Source organism: Lutra lutra, chromosome 9 (assembly GCF_902655055.1).
Source record: "Lutra lutra chromosome 9, mLutLut1.2, whole genome shotgun sequence".
NCBI lineage: Eukaryota > Metazoa > Chordata > Mammalia > Carnivora > Mustelidae > Lutra > Lutra lutra.
This window is the reverse complement of record NC_062286.1, coordinates 115,123,240-115,146,927: the sequence shown is the minus strand read 5'-3', so window position 1 is coordinate 115,146,927 and position 23,688 is coordinate 115,123,240. Positions and strand designations below refer to the sequence as shown.

General features: G+C 52.4%; 1 protein-coding gene across 1 annotated transcript; it reads left to right on the top strand.

Moving 5' to 3' along the window:
* The first annotated feature begins 4,227 nt into the window (after nucleotides 1–4,227).
* On the top strand, nucleotides 4,228–23,096 carry TGM6 (transglutaminase 6). The gene is made up of 13 exons (XM_047746972.1): nucleotides 4,228–4,234; nucleotides 10,099–10,272; nucleotides 10,798–11,040; nucleotides 11,778–11,896; nucleotides 13,173–13,301; nucleotides 14,751–14,928; nucleotides 15,454–15,592; nucleotides 17,723–17,826; nucleotides 17,905–18,147; nucleotides 18,784–19,125; nucleotides 21,501–21,655; nucleotides 21,957–22,090; nucleotides 22,943–23,096. The coding sequence occupies exons 1-13, from the start codon at nucleotides 4,228–4,230 to the stop codon at nucleotides 23,094–23,096; spliced, it is 2,121 nt and encodes a 706-aa protein (XP_047602928.1).
* The last annotated feature ends 592 nt before the right edge of the window (nucleotides 23,097–23,688 follow it).

Below are 23,688 nucleotides of genomic sequence, written 5' to 3'. Positions count from 1 at the left end.
ACACAAATAACATGCATTTATGAAAAATAACTATGTTTTCCTTTTTTTTTTTAAGATTCTATTTATTTATTTGACAGAGAGAGACACAGTGAGAGAGGGAACAGAAGCAGGAGGGGGGGGAGAGGGAGAAGCAGGCTTCCCACCAAGCAGGGAGCCCTATTCGGGGCTTGATCCCAGGAGTCTGGGATCATGACCTGACCCGAAGGCAGACGCTTAACAACTGAGCCACCCAGGTGCCCCAAATAACTGTATTTTCCAAACCAAAAAAATAATATTAGTAAGAGTGCCATTGTTTTACTTTCTTTATTTGGAGAAAATCTCTTTTTAAATAGAAGCCTTCACAGGGCTACAGCTATAGTCTCATATCTACTTTTCCATTCAGTTTTTTGCAATATCATGTATCACACAGTCCACTGTACTACCTCATGAGAGGATACAAATGAAATTACAAAAAAATACACACAAAACCTTAATAGTGCTATGAAAATAGGATTGACTTCACAGATTCCCTAAAAGAACCTTAGTGACCCTGGACCTCCCTTTGAGAACAGCTGCTCTCCATAGAGTTTCTCAAACTATATCATGTATATGAATCATGAGAGGAACTATTAAAATGCAGATTCAGCTTCAGAGGGTCTGGGGAAGGGCCCAGGAGTCTGCATTTCTAACCAGCTCCTGGAAGATGCAGATGCTGCTGGTCCGAGGACCACAAACCCTCAGAATCACTGCTCTGCTTCTGAGACTCTCCAAGCATGGCCAGACAAATGCCCTGAGTCTTGAAAAAGTCATAGTGCCCTCCAATCCATGTAATTAAAACAAGAGTAAACTTAAAATTAAATACCCACCCCCAGATCCTTCTTTTTCCCAAAGTGATCACTTAGATTTTTTTTTAATTATTTTTAAAACTTGTTTTTGGTGCCCACACTTTGTTGGTCTAAACCCTATGAGTAATCCCTTTACTGTTCAAAGGGCAGAGGCCCCACCTGGGTCTCTGCTGCTCTGCCCAACCCTTGAGAAAACCTCTCCCCTATTCTCTGCTGTCTACAAGGAGGCCCCTGTTTTTCTCTATTCCCCCGCCAAAAAGACAGGGGAGGTTAGCGTGACTCCCCCTCTCCCACCAGATTGACGGCTCGATGTTGGGAGCTCGTGAGAGGGCAGAGAAGCTCTCTAGATGTCTGTCGTCAATGAAACGGAAATGCAAGGACACCAAAACAGCTCCATGAAAAGCATGTCGTTTCTTCCTAAGGGCAAAAACCCGGAAAAAGTGACATTCCCATCAATTCAGGGAAAGTAAGCAAATGTATGTAAATTAGCACTAGAAATGGCACTAGTCATGATTGTGCACGTGTGTATTCCGCGATCTGAAAGGGAGCGTGAGATGAGCACGTCATACGGTTAAGTGAAAAGGTTAGGCTATAAACTCCTGTCTCCGTACAGCAGGATGCATGTGAATTTCTTTACATATGTTTGCAGTGACATGCCTGTATACTTTCTTCTTTCTCTACATTGCTTGGATTTTCTACATGAGTGTATATTATCTTTATAGTCAGAAAAGCAAACAATTTTTAAAGATTTTTATTTATTAGGGGCACATGGGTGGCTCAGTCAGTTAAGCTGACCCCAGGATCTCGGGGTCCTGGAATCAGAGCTGGCATCGGGCTCCCTGCTCAGTGGGGAGTCTGCTTCTCCTTCTGCTTCTGCCCTGCCGTTCCCCCTACTTGTGCATACTCTCTCATTCTGTCAAATAAAAAATAAAATATTAAAAAATAATTGTTTTATTTATTTGAGAGAGAGAGACAAAGCACTAGCAGGGAGGAAGGGGAGAGGGAGAAGCAGACTCCCCACTGAGCAGGGACCCCCCCCCCCAACTCAGGGCTTGATCCCAGGACCCTGAGATCATGTTCTGAGCCAAAGGAAGACTCCTAACCGACTGAGCCATCCAGGAGTCCTGGAAAAGCACGCCGTTCTTAAAGCATGTGTTTATTCCACAGACATGGATCTAATTTGTGATGCAACACTGGGGTATCCTGAATTGTCCCTGTCTTTGGTTCCTGCGTGATCATGTAGAATCAGAGAAAGTCGGAACCGGTAAGACCTAGTCTGTAATCTCATTAGGCACCAAGGTCCAGAGAAAGTAAGGGACTGGCCGAGGGTCACACAGCCAGTTTGGCCGGGAGATAACAGAGCCCAGTCTCCTGGTTCTCATCCCAGAGTACACTGGTCTCCTCTAAGCTTGAGCACGAATTGTCTTGTAGTCTGGAGTTGTTTGGGGCTGGGCAGGGGGGTGCTTCTAAAGGCCCTATTTTCTGGGAGCCCAAGTCCAGGAAAACCCAAGATGAAAGATAAAGGGCCCCGGATGAGACAGTGATTAGTGGGGAGGAGCCTGACCCGCACAGACGAGCCGCTTTAGTGGGCCAGGTCCTCGGGCTGCAGGGCAGGGGGAAGGAACAACCTGGCCAGGGGCCAGGAAGCAGTAATTAAAGGCAGTGCAGGCCTGCGAACAGCCCATTAAAGATGTTTTGGCCTGCATCAAACTGGTGAGCAGAATTCAACCCCTCTGTCACTTTCCACATCAAACACTTGGGGGTTTTATACACTTTCCTACGTGCGCAGGTGATCGCAGGAAGCCACAGTGCACAGCACTTGCTGACCTCACCCCTTTTGCCCCCCCCTTCCATAGCCCCCCCACTCCCCCTCTCCTCCCTGATCCAGCCCCCGCCCAGCCTCTGTGGGCCCCAAGTCATCCCTTCAGGGCATATACCAACAGAGAGAAACTTCCTTCCCAGCTCCCAGGAAAATAAAATTCCTTCTATTTCATCCCACGAGGTAAGACTTTCAGAAGCTTTGAGGTCGGGAATCTTGGAGCGCTGGGATCTTAGTCTGTGAGCTAAGAGGATGCTTCATGCTTTCAGCTGGTCTTTTTAGGTCACAGATGGAGAAGCCAGGGTTCTGAGATGAAGAGGTCCTGCTCAAGGTCATGGGCACCGGAGGCTGCCAGGTCTCTAAGCTTTAGGCTGGAGCCAGCTCGCAAAGTCGGGTGAATTAGCCTTGGCTTTGAAGCCAAGGGCCACTCCCCTCTTTCTTATTGACCTCCTCCCAATAGCCTAGGTTGATTTCACTCCTGGCAGCTGCGTTGACACGGGGAGACCCTGAGAGGAGTCCAAGCAATCAGGCTGTCTGGGCCCAGAGAGAAACTGGGCCTCAGTTTCTCCTTCTAATTTCCAGGGTGGATTTCATGCAGGCAGAGGGGCAAGGCGGCATGCCAACCCCATCGCCCCACCCTAAAGCTCAGAAGTCCCAAACTGGAAAGTTTGCAGACTTTGAAGAGGTGGACAAGGTCAGAAATGGGCCAAGTCCCACAGCATGAGCAACTACAAGAGAGGAGGAACAGGTGAGTCAAGGTCCCTGGGCATCTAGACCCTGTCCCCGTGTTTTCCCAGGCACCCCCAGGGTCACCCTGTAAGGAGAGGTCCCTGTCTTCATTTTACAGGTCCTGTGACCAGGAGAAGAGCTGGCCTTCAAACACAGGCCTCTGTGGGTCTGAAGCTTCTCTCTCTGAAACTCAGGGCTCCTCCCCAGAGGCCGAGCCTGTCGGTGGGGTGTACGGGAGACGGAGGGTGTGGCACGGTTGGGGGCATGGCCCAGGGATGACGGTAGGCCTTACCCCTGTAGTTATCTCTGGAGTCCACACAGAAAAGAGCACTGTGGCCCCGGAGCCTCTTCCTCTCACCCAGGATGGGAGAAGACGGCCCCAGAGCAGTTGCCGTGAGCCCTAGGTCCCGGCCCAGTACCCACAGCTTATCACCCTCTACCTGGTGGGCACTCTCTCTGAGGCTCTGTGTTCTCATCAGAAGGCTGCTGGGAGGGTGACAATGGGAGACCACACACCCAGTTCCCATTGGCTTTCCTCTCCCCCTTCCTCTGTTCATGCCAGGCTTGTGACCTTTCTGGGTCACAGACCAGCTCCCAAATCTGTGTTCGGAAAGCCTCTTGGCTGAAGCCACTCCCACGCGGGACACCCTTGAGGTACAAACCAGGGCAATTAGTGGGTGATTAGGTGTCACTGCTAGGGTAAGATGGGCCACACCTCCCTGAGGATTCTGACTGTCCTGCCGGGCAGCACCCGGAGATCTGCCTTGAGAACACGGGGCGGGCTGGTGCTCCGACACACCGTCCAGACAGTCTGCACACTGCACGCCAAGGAAGCAAGAGCAGGCCGGTCCCGGCATGGCAGGTGAGTTGGCAGGGCCTGGGGGCCTCAGGGCACAGGGGGGAGCTTCAGGAAATGGGGTGTCTGTGCGGTGAAACTTTGAGCATGGATCCTTAGGATTGCCTTGCTACACGATCCATGCGCTGTTCCCTCATGTTCCTGAGAACACAGAGGCCATCCCCAGACGGCCCAACAAGGCCATGGCAGAGCCCTTCCTGGCCTGCCTGCAGCCAGGCCTTTCCCATCCGCCTGGCAAGCAGGGGAAGAGAGAGGGTGGCAGAGAAAGGCCCCATGGACTGGGTCCTCTTCAAATTCCCACCCCGAAGAATCAAAGACAGGAGCAGCTCTATCTGAGATGAAAAGAGTTATGTGACCTTGAGCCAGAGAAATTACCCTTGGTGTTTCCATCCTCCCATCTGTAAAATGGGAATTATAATACAAATCATCTCACGGAGACTGCTGTGAGGAACTGATGAGACCAAGTGTGCCAAACGCCCCACAATATCTCACATGGGGCCTCGTAGGCAGCAGACTCAGAAAATGTGCCCCCACCCCTCTGTAAGGCCCAATTAGGGAGGGGCCAACTCCCCTCCACCCCAGGAATTCACCCTCTAGCTAACGATTACATATTTTATGCCTCCTCTTGCTAGGTGCTGGGGTCCACGGTGAGCAAGTCAGCCCACGCAGGGGTCCTACTCTCATAGGTCCTTAAAGGACGTTCCTAATTTCATCCCTTCTGTCTTCTAGTGCTCAGGGTCATGTGACAATCATATGAGTCAACTCTTGTTTATTTTCTGACTTTCAAAGGCAGGTAGTTCAATTTCTTTGTCATATTTGAACTTCTTCTCACTCCACCCCGGCAGGTGCTAACATTCACGGTTATCCTGGGCCCTCCTGGCTCTCGGGCTGGGTCTGTCTACTCACTGAGGGCGGGGGCCCCCCAGCTCACAGCCCAGACTGCTGTTTCGAGGGCGGAAGCTGCTTCTGCCCTGTTAGCCCTGGGTTCCAGGGGGATTGGCTCTGCTTCCTTCGGGATCTACCTTTCAGGGCGCACCTAGAGGTCCCTCTTCCCTAATTATCTGATATACTATCCGCCTTAAAGTTGGCAAAGTTTAATTGCTGAGAAGGGACCCTTCCAGGTGCAGAGTCGGAGGCGGGGGATCCAATGTCTGATCCATTACTACCTTGCTGGGTGGTCAGTCCTCTCTCTGAAGCTCCGTTTCTCCAACTGTAACATAACAGGGGGAGACCCATCACATTGAAGTGACAGTTAGTTAGGTCGAATTCAGTGCCCTGGTTTTCTGGGTCTTCCTGGCTTCTTGGGGACCTACTCCTCTGGGCAGAAGGCACCGCTCACCATGGAATCCATGTGTGAATGACCAAGACATCGGATTCTGAAAGCAGGGTGCATGGCCTGCGTGCTTTTGCTCTCTCCTCGCTTTCTATGGCAGATATCTCTAGCTGAGCCCCGAACTCTCCCCTACAGGGCCTGGATATGGCCCAGCACTCTCCCCAACATAGTTCTTCAAGTAGTCCTACCAGTCAATCGGTGCCAGCAAATGAATTGAGACCCCTTTGCCATTATTGGATTATAATAAGCTTTCAGCTCGGAAATTCTAAGACTCGAAGGACATACTCTGGGCAGGTTCCAGCTGAGATGTTCTCACTACTGCCTACTGGTGAGAGAGGCCGGCCGCTTCCAACAGGACCTGAAAGGGAAGGGATATTGGGCAGTGGCCCCAGGCAACTCCCCAATTAATCATTTAGCTGTGGAGGTCAAGTGCTCGTGATGCACACTAAGGATAGGGTCATAATGGGGCCCATTAAAAAACAATTACACGGAGTCCAGAGTCTGGGAGAGATCGCTGGCATCAGCACAGCCTCCTGGGCTCAGCCCCACTGGGGGTCAGCCCTGGGGCTGGGACAGAGATCTGGGGAGGAGAGCATCACCAGCTGTTTCTGGTGTCACCCAAGGAGCTGGTGTTGGGGGTGGGTTGGTGGTGAAGACTGGGATTGCGGGCCACAACTGTTTCCTCCAAGTAGGACTCGTTCCTAAGCTGAGGTCTGGGACCAGCTGGTGAGCAAGAGAGCTGGAGAGAAGATGCCCTTGGCCGGGTGGGAAGTTGCAGGCAGGAGCAGACAGTGGGGGACCTTGAATGGCAGCATCATGGCTGTGGAGCAGGGAAAATGATACATTGACCCTTGTGCAGTCAGAAGAGTCCCTTCTCCTCGCGGAAGCTGTGTTTCTCCATAGTAACGGGATGGACTGAACAGCGTGAACTAGAAAATGTTGAAAGGCTGTTGGAGCCGTGCGGTCATTTCAGCAGAGGTGAAGAGGGGGAGTACAAAGAAAAACAATATGTGTGGGAACAGGGAAGGGGCGGATCGAGGCAGTGGAGGAGATGTGGAGAGAGTAGGAGCCCCCCCCCCCACCCATGTACTGACCCAGCGAACTGAGGACCCAGCACTGGGCTAAGTACCATATACAGAGACAGCTCACCCTGGCTGAAGCTTTTCCTGAAGCCCGAGAGTGTTTATTAATGGCTCCTCTCAATCTCTGGATTTCCAGGCTTAGGAGATGCATTTTCTCCTTGCCCTACTTGTGGTCCTTACCCCATCTTCCCGAAAAGTTTATGAGCAAAGTATTAGTCTTATTGCCACTTCTCAGGGAAGGCCATCTGAACCTCAGAGAGGTCCCTTCACTTAGCCAAGGCCACACAGCCAATAAGTGGAAGTTTCAGGAGAACACTGATTGGCAGAACGCTGGACCGGCAGCCAGTGGCCCTTGGCAAGTGCTGACAATCATCGGAGTCCCAGCGTGCATGCGTACTGAGCACCTCATGTGTGCCAGGCGCTGCTCCCAGCACTCCACATGACTTGTTTAGCTTCAGGGCTACAATATGAGGGGGCGGCTCCTATCACAATGCCCATCTTCACCAGGAGACTGAGGTTCAGAGAGGTTCAGTCATTTGCCTCAGGTCACACAGCTAGTGACGGGTGAAGTCTGCATTTGAACTGACGTGTGTGCCTCTGAAATCGGGTGCCTAGTCCCAGTGGAAAGGAAGGCTGAGAGAGGAAGGTAGGTGGGAGAAGGAAAGGAAAGTAGCTGGAGGGGCCATGAGGCTTTGGGGTGATGGGTCAGGCAGAGAGAATGCTCTTACGGTATCCCTCTTTCCATGTATCTGGGGGTACAGCCTCAGGTTGGGCATCCGTGGACCCTGAGCTCAGGGCCAGAACTTGCCCAGCATCTGCCCAAGGTGGGGGCCCGGGGAAGACAGACGTCTTCCATTCTATCCTCAGGGCCTCAGGTGTGCTGTGGAGCAGAGAAGTCCTTGATGGGACATTGCGTCTCCCATCCCTTCCCTGGTGCCCACCCGGGGTCGGTGGAACAAGCTTCTGTAGGTGTGTGCTCAGGGGTTGGGGGGCATCTTGTGGGGAGCAGCCGAGAGGAATCCCGAGGGAATCAGAAACACTCAATTCATCAAACCACCAACAACCCAAACAGGAAAAGCTCTTCTAGACTCATTTCACAGATAAGGAAACTGAGGCCCAGAGAGAGGAAGCAACTTAACCCTTATCCCATGGAGGGAACCAGTGGCAGGTACCCCACCTAGGCCCAGGACTGCAGAGGGAAGGAAGACAGGAAGGAAGGGCAGGCTTTGGAATGTGGCGACTTGACAGAGGGGATTATGGGTGGGTGGGGGGAACAGGGTGTGGGCAACTGACAGGGCACAGGTGTTCATCCCAAGGGTGTGCCAGGAAGCTGAGGAGCTCCCCTTTTCACACCCTTGTCCCCGCCGAGGGGACATTCATCCAACCAACATTCATCCAACCAACATTCACTGAGCCTCTACACTGCTCTGGGCCCCGAGCGGGGCTCAGACCACCCAGAGAGAAGGAGACCCAGGCCTTGCCTTCACGGCACTCACGGTGGAGGAGAGAGACCTGTAAGCAAACAGTTATGTCTGGACGTCCTTGGTGACTGATTGGAGACGCAGTCTTAGTCTCAGCAGAATTGGAGCTGAGCATGTAGAAGAGGAGACATTGGAGTTCTGGAAGCCATCCCACATGCGCAGCTATCTCCTGGCCTTGGGCTGCTCCACACGTAGTCTCCCCCCTTCTGTGCCCAGTGGTCCCTACAAGCTGAGGAGGACACCAGCTAGGGCCCCCTGGGCTGTAATCACCAGAAGAGTTGCTTGCTCCCCACGGAATCTTGCCACATCCCGCCCCCAGCGTACACAATCAGCCCACGGATGCCACGTCATGAGGGTGTGATGCTCATGAGTACAGATGGAACGGGGACCGGAGCGGGGACCTCCTGGGTCAGGGCAGGTATGGCGTGAGGAGGGGGCAACACAGGACTTCTCAGTCACAGCTCTGTGAAGCCGTCCTTGGCCAGAAGGAACAGCTGTGTTCTGGGAGGGTGAGGGAAAGGCAGCATGGGGACAAATGGGGGGGAAGTTTCAAGAAGAAAAGTCTTTGGTTCCTGGGAAGGAAGAACTTTTTAACATCTGAGCAAGTGATGAGCCGCCTCTCGGAGGTACACAAGCAGGAGCTATGACCCTGCAGCCACCCAGAATTCAGAGGAGGGACTTTGACCCTGGCAGGAAGCTGTGAGAGAGATGGTCTTTGAGATTTGGGGATAATGACAGATAATGGCATTTGTGACTCATTCCACCCCTCTTGCCCCACTGTGATGAGGCTCCAGGAGCCCAGGGATGGCGGGGGTTGGGTGTGGGGGTTGGAGCTGGTTTGGACTGTGACAGGGAAAGGGGAAGCCAAGATGGGATCCCTAGGTCTTGAACCCATGACCCTCAGGCCCAGGGACTCTTTTTAGCTCCTAACCACCCGCCTTGCAAGAATCCCTGGGGCGTGCCACACTGAGATAATTACCCTCTGCTCCCCACTCATCCCCTACAAAACAAAACAAAACACAAAAAAATAATTGCATCCGTTCTGGCTTGTCCCCGTACAGGGTGTGGCTGGACTTGGTGTCTTCAGGCAAGAAGCCCCTTTCTTTCCATCTCTGGGTCTCAGTTTTTGTCAGTAAAATACAGTATGAACTGACAACCCAAATTTACATGCAAAAGGCACATCACGGGGGCACCTGGATGGCTTAGTGGGTTAAGTGTCCGACTCTCGATTTTGGCTCGGGTCATGATCTTAGGGTGATGAGATCCAGCCCCACATGGGGCTCCGAGCTGGGCACGGAGCCTGCTTAAGATTCTCTCCCTCTCCCTCTGAGCCACCCCCACCCCCCCCCGCCCGTCTAAAAGAAGAAAGGGAGGGAAGGAAGGAGGGAAAAAGAAAAGAAGGTCATGTTTACTGATACTATTTAAACGAAATCAAACTTTGGGTCCTGATCCTACTGGGCTTGTTGGAAAATTCCATCCCAGGGATTCCTGGGCCGCCTTAATGTTTCAGCTACCTACTGCTGTATAACAAACCACCCCAAAACTTAGAGGCTTAAAACAACAGCGATCATCCTCTCACTCACAAACCCACAGTCTGAGCAGAGCTTGGTGGGGACAGCTGGTTTCTGCTTCATTTGGGATCAGTGGAGGCAGCACATGACCAGAGGCTGGAGGATTTACTTGCAAGATGGCTTGTCCCATGGCTGCTGAGTTGGTGCTGGCTGTCAGCTGGGCGCTCAGGGGGCGAGGGGCTGGGGCTCAGGCTAAGAGTCATGGTTCAGTATTCACTAATTCGGCATTCCTGGCGACTTTAAGTAACCTAAGTACTGTGAATAACCAGACGGACTGCATAGGATGAAAAGTAGTTGCATGAGCAAATGACTGGCAGGTTGAAGCAGGTGGGAGGGCACGGCAGACGTGGATGAGACACGTGTCCAGGGCTTGGCCTCACCTCCCTGTCCTCTCTCTGCTCAGGGATCAGAGTCACCGAGGTGGACTGGCTGAGCCGGAAGAACGGTGCCGCCCACCACACCCAGGAGTACCCCGGCCCGGAGCTCGTGGTTCGCAGGGGCCAGGCATTCACCTTGGTGCTGGAGCTAAACAGACCCCTGGAGGACCAGGAGACCGTCATCTTCACGGTGGAGACAGGTAACTGTCTCGCCGGCAATCCCTGCTGGTCTATATCTGAAAGATCCATCTGTAACCAGTGATCTGAGATCCTTTGGTCATAAGCGCAGACTGGAGCGGGGCGAGTCCCAGTCCCCGCAGGTGGGCTGAGCCCTGACCCCTAGAGGCTTTTGATGACCACCTGCTGTGGATGGCCGGCAGGCCCTGCCAGCAGGTGGTGAGAGAGATGATGCCTGCGCTGGAATTCTCTGCCTGCTAAGGAATCTAGGGCTCTGGAAAACTATGGAAATTCTTCAGGGACTTTTGGAGCCCAGACTTTTCTTTCCTAGACAGACAAATGACAGACTTTGATTTCAGGGGTCCTGTTACTTTCTCCTAGATCCAGGAGGTGGGTGGGAAATCGGGAACAGCAGAGGTGGACCCCAGCAGTGGCTCGGCAGTTCAGGGCGTGAAGGTTGGCATTCCAGGCTTGTAGCTTTTCTGCTTCTCTAGAGCTGGGTTTCCTAGGGATGGCTGGGTCTCCTGATTCCCTCTCCTCTCTGCCAGGACCCCAGGCTTCTGAGGACCGCCACACCAAAGCTGTGTTCCAGGTATCGGAGCCGGAAGTGGGCAAGAACTGGACAGTTGTGGAGGAGGCTCAGTTGGAGAACACCGTGACCGTCAGCATCACCAGCCCTCCCAACGCTGTCATCGGCCGCTACATGATGAGCACCAGGGTCTCCTCTCGCCGAAAACAAAATGACCGGAAGCTGGGTGAATTCATTCTCCTTTTCAACCCATGGTGCCCAGGTAGGAGCTGACACGTGCAAGGCAGAGGATTCTGGGAAGCTGTCCTAGAGGTGGGCCTGCCCTTAGCAGGGGATCTGGGAGGCAAGCTAAATGACACAGAGGTGAATGCCAAGAGCCTGGCGAGAGCTGGGACTAGGCAGAGGAACCTGGTAGCAGGTGCTACAATGATCCTGTGCCAGAGGGGTAGGAAAGAGTGGTTTTTGGTGTGCGGGGCCAGTCAGCAGGGACGGGACTTTGTGAGAGGAAAGGCCCAGGCTCCCGCCATCAGCAGTCTTGGTTTAGTCCCCACTCTGCTAAGTCGCCTCCCTCTGTGAGTCTTGGTTTCCCCATCTGCCGTAACCCCTCGTGGGATTATGGTGAGAAGTCATAGTGCTAATGCTTGTGATGTACAAAGTACACTACAAGGAGTACCAGGGTCAGTACTCCAATTAATATTTAAGAAACGTGAGGCCGCTGTCAACACCAAGCAGGGTCACCCAAAGAGTCAGGATTCCTAAAGGCCCTCAGCCTTGGGCTGGGTTGGGGTGAGTCTCTGCCTGGGAATGGAGTCCCCAGGTGAAATGAGTCTTGGCCAGAAAGCAGCCTAGGAGCCCACAGCCCCTCTGGCCTCCCCCCACCTCCCCTACCCCGTCCCAAGCTTCCAGGCACCATCCCGCTGCTCTCCCTGATGTAGCCCCTGCCCCATGCCTGCAAGGCCAGAGCCCCAGCCCATGCTGGGCCCAACAACTGCTTTTCAGAGGACGACGTGTTTCTGGATTCAGAAGAGGAGAGACAGGAGTACGTGCTGAATGACAGTGGGATCATTTTCCGAGGCGTGGAGAAGCACATCCGAGCCCAGGGCTGGAACTACGGGCAGGTCTCCAGGGGCACAGGCCAGATGGGGGATGCAGGCTGGGGTGCACAGAAAGTCAGCCCAGGGGCCCTTCTCTCTGCTCACTTCCTCCCAGCAGGGACAAGCCGGGCTGACTCCTAGAGCAAATCTGCTCAGTCACTAACCTACTATTAGCTGTGCCAAAGCCTGGACTGGGTCCTTGGGAAGGGGAGGTGCTTCGGGTACGGTGCATCATAGAGGAATAAAGAGCCTCCATCAGGGGTTCTCCGCCTTGTGGGTGCACGAGAATCCCACGGAGGGTTCTTTAAAACACACAGATGGCTGCCCCCCGCCCCCAGAGATCTGGGGTGGGGCCTGAGAATGTGCATTTCTAACGAGGTCCCAGGTGGTGCTGCTGCTGCTGGTCTGGAACCACACTTAAGAGCCACTGACCAGCTAACCAGTTACAATAAAAGGTGTGATGACAGAGGGGAGGAGGGTATCAGAGTGGTAGAGATGGGGCAGGGGGAAATCAGAAAAGCGTGAAGGAAAACTCCACCTCAGGGATGGCAGAGGCTCGTGGTATTGGGGCTGGGTGTCCCGAGCTGGGCACGACGCGGCTGGGCAGAGACCAGAGCCCACGGCAGCATGGAGGTGGGAGTCAGGGAGCAAAGGAGACCCTGCTAGAGGAGTCCCGTCCGCCTGGGCTTTGGGTGCCCTGGAGAAAGTTTGGCGGGGTGAGTTAGGGACCCTGATTGTCAGGCAGAGGAACCGGAGGTTAATCAGGGGCTCCGGGGCTGGGTAGGGACCAAGTACTGGAGAGTCTGGGGTCCACTTAGGGGGAAGGCACTCCCCAGCACCCGCCTCTTCCTTGCCATGTGGGAAAGTGAGTCCAGGGATCCCCAGACCTGCAAAAGATCCGTCAGAGACCAGGAATCTTCATTTGTACGCAAAAGCCCTCCAGTTTTTAAGTGCTGTCAGTTCATTCAAACGTCTTTGACAAAGTCATTTAAATGAAAGAGGTGTGCCGGGGGCCTAGATGTGGCTGGTTTGTTCACCACAAACTTCACTGTGGGTAGTGGGGGGCTGGTTACTGAGCAGGGAGTTAAGGTTAAGTTCAACCTTGGTTAAGGTTGAACTTCTGGTTCTCAGTGACTCTTTGAGGGAAAGTTCCTGAGACTTGGGGACACTCTGCGGTGTCCCCAGAGTAGCAGCAGGCAAATTCCCCTGCACGACACAAAGGACCCACTGGGTAAGCATGGTGGGAGGCTCTGGAATACGGCAAGACTCTGGCCTTTAAGCACAGCCTCTCTGGGGACAGTTTGAGGAGGATATCCTGAACATCTGCCTCTCCATCCTGGACCGAAGTCCTCTTCACCAAAACGACCCCGCCACAGACGTGTCCCGCCGCCACGACCCCATCTACGTCAGCAGGGCCATCAGCGCCATGGTGAGGAGCCCCACCATCCCTACATACACACATCCTCCTGGGTCCCTCAGCCAACCCTGGGGACACACCCTCTGATTTTCCCAGTTGCCTTTTATTCAAATTCTCTGCCACTGCCCCAAATCGCAACCAAAACTCAGAGGTGCAAAACAGCCACTTATTGTGCTTAAAATTTTATAGATCAGGGACTTGGGCAGAGCACCGTGAGGACAGCTTGTCTCTGCCCCAAGAGGCTCCAGCCGGGAGTGTCTGAATGACGGCCGATGGCTGGACAGGTTTCATGAGACCATGTGTCTGGGGCCTGGGTTCTAGCAGGCAGGGAGGGGTTCTTTGGTTCTGTCCCATGCTGTGTCTGCTGGAGCTGGGATGGCAAGCTGGCTTGCTCACTGTTGGGTCTGGCCCCTGGGCTGGGCTCATCAGAACTGCCGAGCCTGGCCAGTCATGGGTCTCTCTCCATGCAGCCTTTCCATGTGACTAGCTTGGGCTTTCTCACAGCATGGCGATCTCTGGTAATCAGACAGAGCAGCTAGCTTCTCGCCACACAATGATTCAAAACAGAAGCACCGGAAGCTTCAAGATGCAGGAGGCCAGGCCTGGAAATTGACACGGCACCCCTTCTGCCATAGTCATGGGTCAGAGCAGTCTCAGGCCAGCCCAGATTCAGGGAGGGGGTAACAGCCCCATCTCTCCGTGAGAGGAGTGTCGTCTTTATTCTCTTACACGCAACAGTGCCTCCTCCTCCCAAAGAAAGCCAGAAGGCCCACTGCACGCAGGTGCTAAGATCAGTGGGTGGGTATCTGTGATTCCAAAAAATGTATGAAGCAGATTTCCTTATAGTTGATACTCTCATTCCTTGAGACCTCAGAGAGATGTGGGAGCCCAGGGCCTCAAAAGCAGTGACCAGTTCCTGACAGTAGAGAGTCACAGCCCTGTGGGATAGAGGTAGAGCCTCCAAGTCAAAAGTCCTGAACTTGAGGGTCACCCACACTTTTTGCTAACTTGCTGCTTGACTGTGACTGGTTCCTTAAACTCTCTGAATCTGTTTTTTAAAAAAAGAAAGAAACTAACAAAACCTACTTTAAAGAAAGTTAATATAGTATGCTCAGAACCCTTAGAATACTGCCTGCATACAGTAAACATCTAATGAATGCTAGCTGCCTCTATAATGATACCACCAACAGGCCCTAAAACAGATCATTTAAAAGAGGAAATGCTGTAAAATCATAGGGAATTTTCAACAATAGAGTATCCCAACAGAAGGTCATGGAAAATGATAAATGGTACCAAAAGCAGGTATTTTAAGACAGCAGATGCCCCCAGTTTTCAGGGGATTTAAAAGGAAAAGTGGCCCCCACTGAGCAGGCCATCCAAAGTGGGAGATGGTGTTACCATGACGAGGTCCTGGAGAGGGAAGCCCTGCCAGCTGGTGGACCGGTGCCCTCCTCTGCCCAGGTGAACAGCAACAATGACCGGGGCGTGGTTCAAGGCCAATGGCAGGGCAAGTACGGAGGCGGCACCAGCCCCCTGCACTGGAGCGGCAGCGTGGCCATTCTGCACAAGTGGTTCAAGAGCAGGTTCAAGCCGGTCAAATACGGCCAGTGCTGGGTCTTCGCTGGAGTCATGTGCACAGGTACCCAGGGACAGAAGGTCCCCCCCACCCTGAGCCTCTCCCTCCTTTGCCTTCATTTGTATACAGTTGCCTAGACTCCACCCCTTTTCTGGCAAGGGGAGGTGGAAGTCTGGTTAATGATGAGAGAAACCAGACAGTTAGTTCCTTTACGTGACTTTTGATTTTTATTTTGCAGAAGGAGGCCCAGCTCCTCCTTTCTTGAGCTCTTTGAGTGTCCCAGAACAAGTCATGTGGCCCCTAGGACTCCGCCCCGGCCCCGGGGAAAACAAATGGGCAATTACGTGGCTATTGTAGGACTTCCAAGGTCCGGCCAGCCTCAGAGCCTGCCTATTCATACGGGGGTGGTGTAGTGTCTTGGGGAATCCCCCGTGAGTTTGTACAGGGAAGGAGGCATTTCTGAGAGTGAAGCAGGCAAAGCAGAGACACGGAGGGGCTGTGACAGATGTGGGTTCCTGCCACTTGCCAGGCGGGGGGCGGGGGGTCTCTACCACCTCCTGGGGGCTGCACCAGCCTCCTGATTTTTAGTCCTTAGGTGCCTGGGGATCGCCACCCGGGTCGTGTCCAACTTTAACTCGGCCCATGATACGGACAGGAACCTGAGTGTGGACAAATATGTGGATTCGTTTGGGCGGACACTGGAGGACCTGACAGAAGACAGCATGTGGTGGGTCCCCAGCCCAGCACAAGGGCTCCCCGATTCCGTCTGCAGGAGGGGTGGCCCCGGGGACACATGACCCAGAGGCCAAGTGAGGGGGGACTTAAGATTTGACTGCCTTGAACCCCAGTTCCCCCTCTGTGGGACTCTAAGCCCTCCCCAAGACTCCCTCTGTGTCATCACCCCTGTAACCTACCCCCTGCTCCTCTGTCAGCAGCCGGGTGCCCTGAACATGTCTTAGGGTGGAGTGGGGAGACGACCTCCCTCTGAGGCTCCAGCAAGACTCTTCCCACAAAACTTTAAACAATTCATTTTAATTTAACTTTTTGTGTTTTTTTAACCTTTATTTATTTGAGAGAGAGCATGAGCAGGAGGGAGTGGCAGAGGGGGAAGCGGGTTCCCCACTGAGCAAGGAGCCCCACGTGGGGCTCAATCTCAGAACCCCAGGATCATGACCTGAGCTGAAGGCAGACGCCTCACCAAGTGAGCCACCTAGGTGCCCTAATTTAATTTTTTTTACATAGGAAATACATGCATATGCATTAATATTCAAAAGACACCAAATGTGCTACAGGGATAAGTCTCCCTCCTGCCAGGTTCCAGCCTCCCATCCTCCTCATGGAGGCAACACCAAGACTAGCTTCTCACACTGCTTCACAGGGAGGCTCTGCAGATACAAGGACGGACATACTCACAGTCCCTCGCTCCCAAACTTTTTACCCACGTGGTATCAGCAGGATAACGTAATACTGTTCATCTTGCCCCTACATTTCACAGTTTTAAAATAAAGTTTTAGAAATAATTATAACGCCATGCTCAGTGAGCACCTAGTCTATGCCAGGCCCACAGTTCCAAGAGCTGTGCATATACTGACCCGTGTATTCCTCCAGACAGTCCTGCAAGCAAGCTAGCATTATTAGCCCTGTTTTGCCAATGTGGAAACCGAGGCACAGAGAGGTTAGTAACTTGTCCAAGGCTACACAGCAAACTGAGTGGAAGTACTTGGGCATGAACCTGGTCTGCCTTTCAATTGTATTGAAAACCATGGTCAAAACCAGGAAAAACAAGATTTCTAGTCTCATTCTTTTTCTCTGCCTCTCTTCTTCCCTTTTCCTTCTCCTTTTGGTTCTCCTCATTCCCTCTCCCTGCAGAAGCACCAAAAAAAAAAAAAAAAAAAAAAAGTCTCTTTTGATGTTGGGGCCCCTGTACACCCAAGTGCTATCCAGATACGCCCCCACAAAAAGACCACTACCTCCTTTAGAGAAGTCCTGGGGTCAGCTGTAAAGATGCCAAATCAGGCAAACCAGGCTTTCTCTCTCCTGCCTCCTTACTGTGTGAACCTTGTGCAGATGATGTCACTTTGCCAGTCTTGTGTTCTCATCTTCACCACAGGAAACCTAAAGTCTGAACTCCTTACCAAGACCTACAGAGCTTTGCATAACCTGACTCCTGCCTACCCCCCATTGCTGGCCAAAGCCCAGAGATACGTACTTTTTCTCTTCCTTGAAGACACAAAGATTTTTCTTGTCTCAGGGTCTTCTCATGTGCTGATCCTTCTGCCTGGAACACTGTTTCCATCAGTCTTCAGATGGCTAATCCTTTCTTATTTAAGCCTCATCTTAGACGTCATTTTCCTAGAGTAGGTCTCCAGGGATTACTCGCCGCTCAGTTGTCTCTCTTTCTTCCCAGCGTTTATTGTTACTTGCGTTTGTTTATTTTTCTGCTTTCTCATCTTTACCTCTCTTCCTGCCCATCCCCCTTCTCCTTTGTTAGAAGGTAAGCTTCATGAAGGCAAGATCTTCCGTCTTATTTGTGATGGTATTTATGGTACCTTGAACAACAGTTTCTTGATACATATGGGTGTGTGTATACATATATTGAGATATATATATACTCACAAATTTATGTGTATACATATACACACACATACGTGTATCCACACTTACATATATTTCACTACCAGATTGTATATAGAACTGCTCACCAGTATGGTTCAATGAATGGTTCCCAAGATGGAGCCCTAGTACTTCAGAGTTTGGGACAAGGGCCTGGCTCACAGTAGGAACTTGCCATCCTCTGGCCTCCGTCCTCAGCGAAGCCCCCCACCACCACCCCCGCTCCCTCCTCTCTCTGCGGCAGGAACTTCCATGTCTGGAATGAAAGCTGGTTTGCCCGCCAGGACCTGGGCCCCTCTTACAATGGCTGGCAGGTTCTGGACGCCACCCCCCAGGAGGAGAGCGAAGGTAGGGTCTCAGCCGAGTGGGTCGCAGATGCCCTGCTTTCCCTCGCGCATGCTGCTCACACCCATCCCTCCTGCTCAGGCGTGTTCCGGTGCGGCCCAGCCTCAGTCACCGCCATCCGCGAAGGCGATGTGCACCTGGCCCACGATGGCCCCTTTGTGTTCGCGGAGGTGAACGCAGACTACATCACATGGCTGTGGCATGAGGATGAGAGCTGGGAGCGGGTATACTCGGACACAAAGAGGGTCGGGAGATGCATCAGCACCAAGGCCGTGGGCAGCGACTCCCGTGTGGACATCACTAGCCTCTACAAGTATCCAGAAGGTAAGGGCAATAGGGCAGCCTCTGTCGGTTTCCCAAGGTGACCTTGTGCCAGAGAGAGGCAACCACAGGCCAGCCTGGGCCTATGAAGGCAAGGGAAGCAGCCATTACCCAGCTCTCGACCATCACTGCCGTGTAGACAGTGGGAAGGGAGCATAACTAAACACATGGAATTTGGAGCCAGACTGCTGGGTTCAAATCTTGAGTCCTTTATGAGCTGCTATACTTCTCTGCACCTTGGGTTCCTCGTCTGTAAAATGGGGATGGGAGTAGCACCGACCTCTGGGGGTGGGGGGTATACAACGTCTAGAACTGTACACCTGCCACACAGCCAGTCCACAACAGGGCCGGCTCTCCTTACCAGATGAGCCTTCTGACCCAGTTGTCAAAGAAGCTGCCAACCTGTATTTTTGTGTGAAATTTCCCAATCTGAAGTTGTTAACAACTGATTTTAAATGTATTTAAACAGTCCCAGAACCAAACGCAGTGTATATGGCTGAGACATGCATCTGGCTCCTGCAACTGAAGGGGGGAAAGGAGGGGTAGTTTTGCCTAGAGAGGAGGGGAACAGAGCAGTGAGGCCCCGGGACAGTGGGAGAAGGAAAGGGGTGCCCGCCTCACCATGTGCGATGCCCGCAGGGTCCCGGAAGGAGAGGCAGGTGTACTGCAAGGCTGTAAGGAAGCTGTTCAGTGTGGAAGCCTCCGGGAGGAGGACCCGCATCCGCAGAGCGGGTAGCCGTGGTCTTTGGCGAGAGGACCTCCTCGAGCCCGCCGCCAAGCCCAACATCACTGGCAAGTTCAAGATGCTGGAGCCGCCCAGGCTGGGCCACAACCTAAGCCTGGCTCTGTGCTTGGCCAACCTCACCTCCCGGGCCCAGAAGGTCCGAGTCAACCTGAGCGCAGCCACCATCCTGTACACCCGCAGGCCGGTGGCCGAGATCCTGCGCAAGTCCCACTCAGTGCGGCTGGGGCCAGAAGAAGGTAGGAAGGCCCTTGCTTGGGCAGGGGGGGCCCTTATTGGGGGCGGGGGCAGCAGGGGTACTTCCCAGCATCCTGTGCTCATTCCCAAGAAAGACAGGGATGATGTTAAGCATGTGTTCAGGGCCTTGCCTCTTGTCCCCACTTGACAGGTGAGAAAACTGAGCTCAGAGGGGCTAAGTAATGAGATTAGTAATAGAAGTCCACAGTCATCTGGTGGCAAACTCATAGGGAGGTGAGGTGATCTCAATCTCTGTGAATACTTATACCCCAAAAGAATCCCTGCTGGGAACATCTCACAATCTATGGAGGATCCCTTGTCACCTGCCTAAAATCCAGAAAATTCTGGAGCCCAGCTGGCTTCCAGTGTCCCGTGTGAGGGGCATGGACCGAAAGCAGTGGTTACTAGGTGCTTATGTGAGCCGGGCCCTGTCCTGAGAATTCTGTACATGTCAGCTGCTATCTCCACGATGTTCTCTGCCCTCAGCCCTCCTTTCCTCCTCTCCTGTGTCTGTCTGTCTGTCTGTTTCTCTCCCTCTCCCCCTCACATAACATTCTGCATTCTAAGGATTCAATTAAGCAAAGACGTTGTTCCTCTGGGCCCTGTTTCAGAAGCTTGTGTGTTTTGACAAAGGGAAAACATGTCAAGGAGACATCACACAGTTTTTCGCATTTTGGTTTTTTATCTCTCACGAAATCCAAATCGCAAAATAACACTTCCTAAGGAAATATTAACTAACACGCACTTTCTCCTGACTTTTCTTCATATTCAAAGCAATAGGTCTTCATTAAAGATTTTGAGGGCACAGGGAGAGATCAGCTGTGATCCTGCCACCCACCTACAAATTGTGAACGTATTTTAGTTCTTTATTTTTAATGCCTGTTGCTTTTTTGCCAAACATGTCTGATTACATTGTGGGCACTCTGTGTTTATTAGTGCCTCTCTCTGTTCACATTACATTGTTATTTACATATTTTTATAAGTTCGTCATCCCCATCATTTTAATAGATGTGTAATCTTTAAGTAAATATACAGATCGTTCTTTTGATATGCAGCGGGAGTCAATTTGATAATATTTTATGGAGGCGGCTTAGAATTTGCATTTCTAACAAGTTCCCAGATGATACTGATGCCACTGGTCCCAGGACCACGCTTTGAGAACCCCCGATCTCCCGCCACACAAGGAGTAAATGATATAACACATGTAAAGCATTTGGTGGGATGCCTGCCACCTAAGGAACATGTAAGTTATCGTAGGGTTTGGCAGGATTATTGAGATGATAAGTTGGAGATAATAACACTGATTCATGGAATTGTTCAAGGATTGAATGAGTCCATCAGTGAGTGTGTTTCCAAGTGCCCAGCAGCAAAGGTGAGTAAAAGTTAGCTTTTATAATTATTAATTATTGCTGTTACTGTGTTATGGATTCTCCCAGTCATGATCGACTGGACTAAGGAAACCCATAAAGCAGTGTAGAGTTTTGACAGGTGGATCGGCATTAAGGCATTCAAGAAGCACCCACCATTTTGCAAAGCCTTGGGAGACCAGGAAGTGAGCCAAGTTCAAATCCTTTAAGGACCTTTTCCACAGGTTGAAACCTGACACCCTCAGGGGCAGAACAGAAACAGACACACCCAAAGAGCAGCAGGGAGTGGTAGGGCCAGAGGCAAATCAGAAAGAACACACTGTACCCACAGAAAAAGAACATACAGTGGTCCCAAAACATCCAGATATGACTGGCAGTCTGCTGTGGCCCATGGCGACCCATGCTCAAGAGATGGAAAAGCACAGGCAGAGTGTCTGCGGCTGGTGAGAGACCCAGATGGCCAGGACCACAGGAGCTCAGAAGGCCGTGGGCATGAGATCACTGAGTGAGGTACCCGTGAAGGCTTTCCACCTGGGGGACCGACTAGGATGGGCCTTAATGGGGAGGGAGGATTTGGAGAAACAGTGAAGATTGGCCTCCTCACTGGATTGGAAGATGGAGGTAGACCTTTGACCCCCCTCCTTCTCTGCACCTAGCACATAGTAGGTGCTCAGTAAATAGTGAGTGGCTTCTTGATAATGGCCTGAGAGACTTGCATCTGGAATGATTAGGGAAAATTTAAAAACACCTCTGGGAGTTCTTGGAGAAACAATCTAGTGTCATGGTAGCCAACTGGCTTGAATTTGAATCCCATCTCATCTTGGCTCCTTGATTGACTTTCTGTGTAACACTGGACAAGAAACTAACCTCTCTGAGCCTTAGGTTTCATCATCTGTGAACTGACAATAATAATGCGTGTCTTGGGTTTGTGATAAGGAATGGAGCCTTCTCTTCCTCCTCTTGGGTTCTGTTGAAAGACCCCTAACTTCTGCCTCTCCTTTTCCTTCCAGAGAAACAGATCCCAATCACAATATCTTACTCTCAATATAAGGAAGATCTGACAGAGGACAAGAAGATCCTGTTGGCTGCCATGTGCTTTGTCACCAAAGGAGAGAAGCTCTTGGTGGAGAAGGACATCACTCTGGAGGACTTCATCACCATCAAGGTGAGTCCCATCTGCCCCCACCACCCTATTCCCGGCAGGCTCCCCTCACAGCTGGGGGAGGGCATCAGAGGCTGGGGCGGTTGTGCTTTTAGACCTGGCTTCAGCTCTCAAGGGCGGAGACAAGTGGCATGGATGCAGAGGGATCAATAGAATGATGGAGCTCAGTAAGGGGGTAGGAGGATGCAAGGGGTAGCCATGACTCATGCCCATTCCAGGCTCCAGCCAGCATCCTAGCTGGGACCCGTGGGTCTCCTCTAGGAGTGTGGAGGGAGACAATGATGTATGGGGATCACCCCTCCAGGTGCTGGGCCCCGCCGTGGTAGGGGTGGAAGTTGTGGTGAAAGTGATGGTGGTCAACCCTCTTCTGGAGAAAGTGGAGGACTGTGTGCTGATGGTGGAGGGCAGTGGCCTTCTTCAGGGACAGCTCAGCATCGAGTAAGTGTCAGCCTGGGAGTGGGAGCCCTACCTTCCTTATACAATGGGTCATGGAGAAGCGGCCAATGGTGGGGTGGGGTAGGAGAGACTCTGGATCCCTAGGAACCAGCTCACAGCCTAGACACACCAGCCTTCCTTTATTTATTCCTTCCTTTGTTCATTTGGTCATGGGCTTGGTCGTATAACTCACCCACTCACCCACCCACTCATTCACATGACCCTTAATCAGAATGGCCTATTCTCTGGTGACTGTTGGGAACACCAAGATGAGCAGATAAGGTTCTGCCTAGAGAAGTGTTCTCACAGATGGGTGGTCCTTCAGATGAAGACAGTGCGATTTGTGCAGAGAGATGAATCAATCCCCAGGGCCCAGGGAAATAGAGGCAGCCCTTAATTGGGAATGGGGTGAAACCAGGGAAAAGCCACAGTGGAGCTGGCCTTAAATGATGAATCGAGAAGCTTTTCAGGCATCAAGAAGGATGAAGGCTTTCCAGCCAGAGGTCTCAATGGCTGGAGTCATCAGGGAAAGTCTCCCGGAAGAGGAAGAAGGACTTGATATTGTCCTTGGGTACAATTAAAATAGGAAGGGCATCCTAGGTGGGAGGAACAGTGCAGACAAAAGACCAGAGATTGGAAGCATAAGGTAGTATCCAGGGCACAGGGAGAAGACAAGCCTGGCTGGCTGGAAAGAGTAAGAAGTGGTGGAAGGGAAAATTAAGCTGGAAGCATACTGATAAGGCTTGAGTATCGTCTCAAGGTGTGACCTTGATCCCAAAGGTTCTGGAGATGGCAGGCTAGACTCAGAAGGGGAGGGGACTGATGATCTGCCTTTCTCCCATCCTCTTTCCCCAGTGTGCCCACCCTGGAGCCCCAGGAGAGGGCCTCGGTCCAGTTCAACATCACCCCGACCAAGAGCGGCCCAAGGCAGCTTCAGGTGGACCTTGTCAGCCCCCACTTCCCGGACATCAAGGGCTTTGTGATCATCCATGTGGCCACAGCCAAGTGACCAGCCGCCACAAGGGACTGAGAGGGGAGGAGATGGCCCCCATTCCTTTCTTATCCACCTCTTTGTCTCTCCTGCGTGGGAGCCAGGAGGCCCAAGTTCCAGTTCTTCTTCAGTTTTTGCCCTACTTGGTGAATCTGGGCAAGTCCCTTGCTCTCCTGAGCCTCAGTTTCCCCATCTGTAAAATGAGTTGTTAAACTCAGCAATCCTTGAACTTCTGGACAATGACGGATGACGTAGGGAGCCTCTTTCACCTTCAGCAATCACCCTCCTGGCTGGGAGACTGACAGACCAAGCCTCAGAGGACCCGAGGCCCATCCAGCTCTGCCACCTCCCATCCTGTCTGCCTACAATCACCCTGGCCGACCCCTGTGTTCTCCTTGCTTCTCTCTCAGCTCCTCCGTGCTCTGACCAGCTCCAGACCCAAGAACGTCCCCCCAGCTCTGCAAAGGACCCCAAAGTGTTAGAGCTGGCCCCTAACATCCCCAACACTCCCATTTTACACAAAGGGAAGAGCCTTGCCCACAGCCATAGGGTAAGTGAGAGGCAGAATTGGGGCCCGCGTGCGTGCCACTCATACCATTTAAGCTTTACC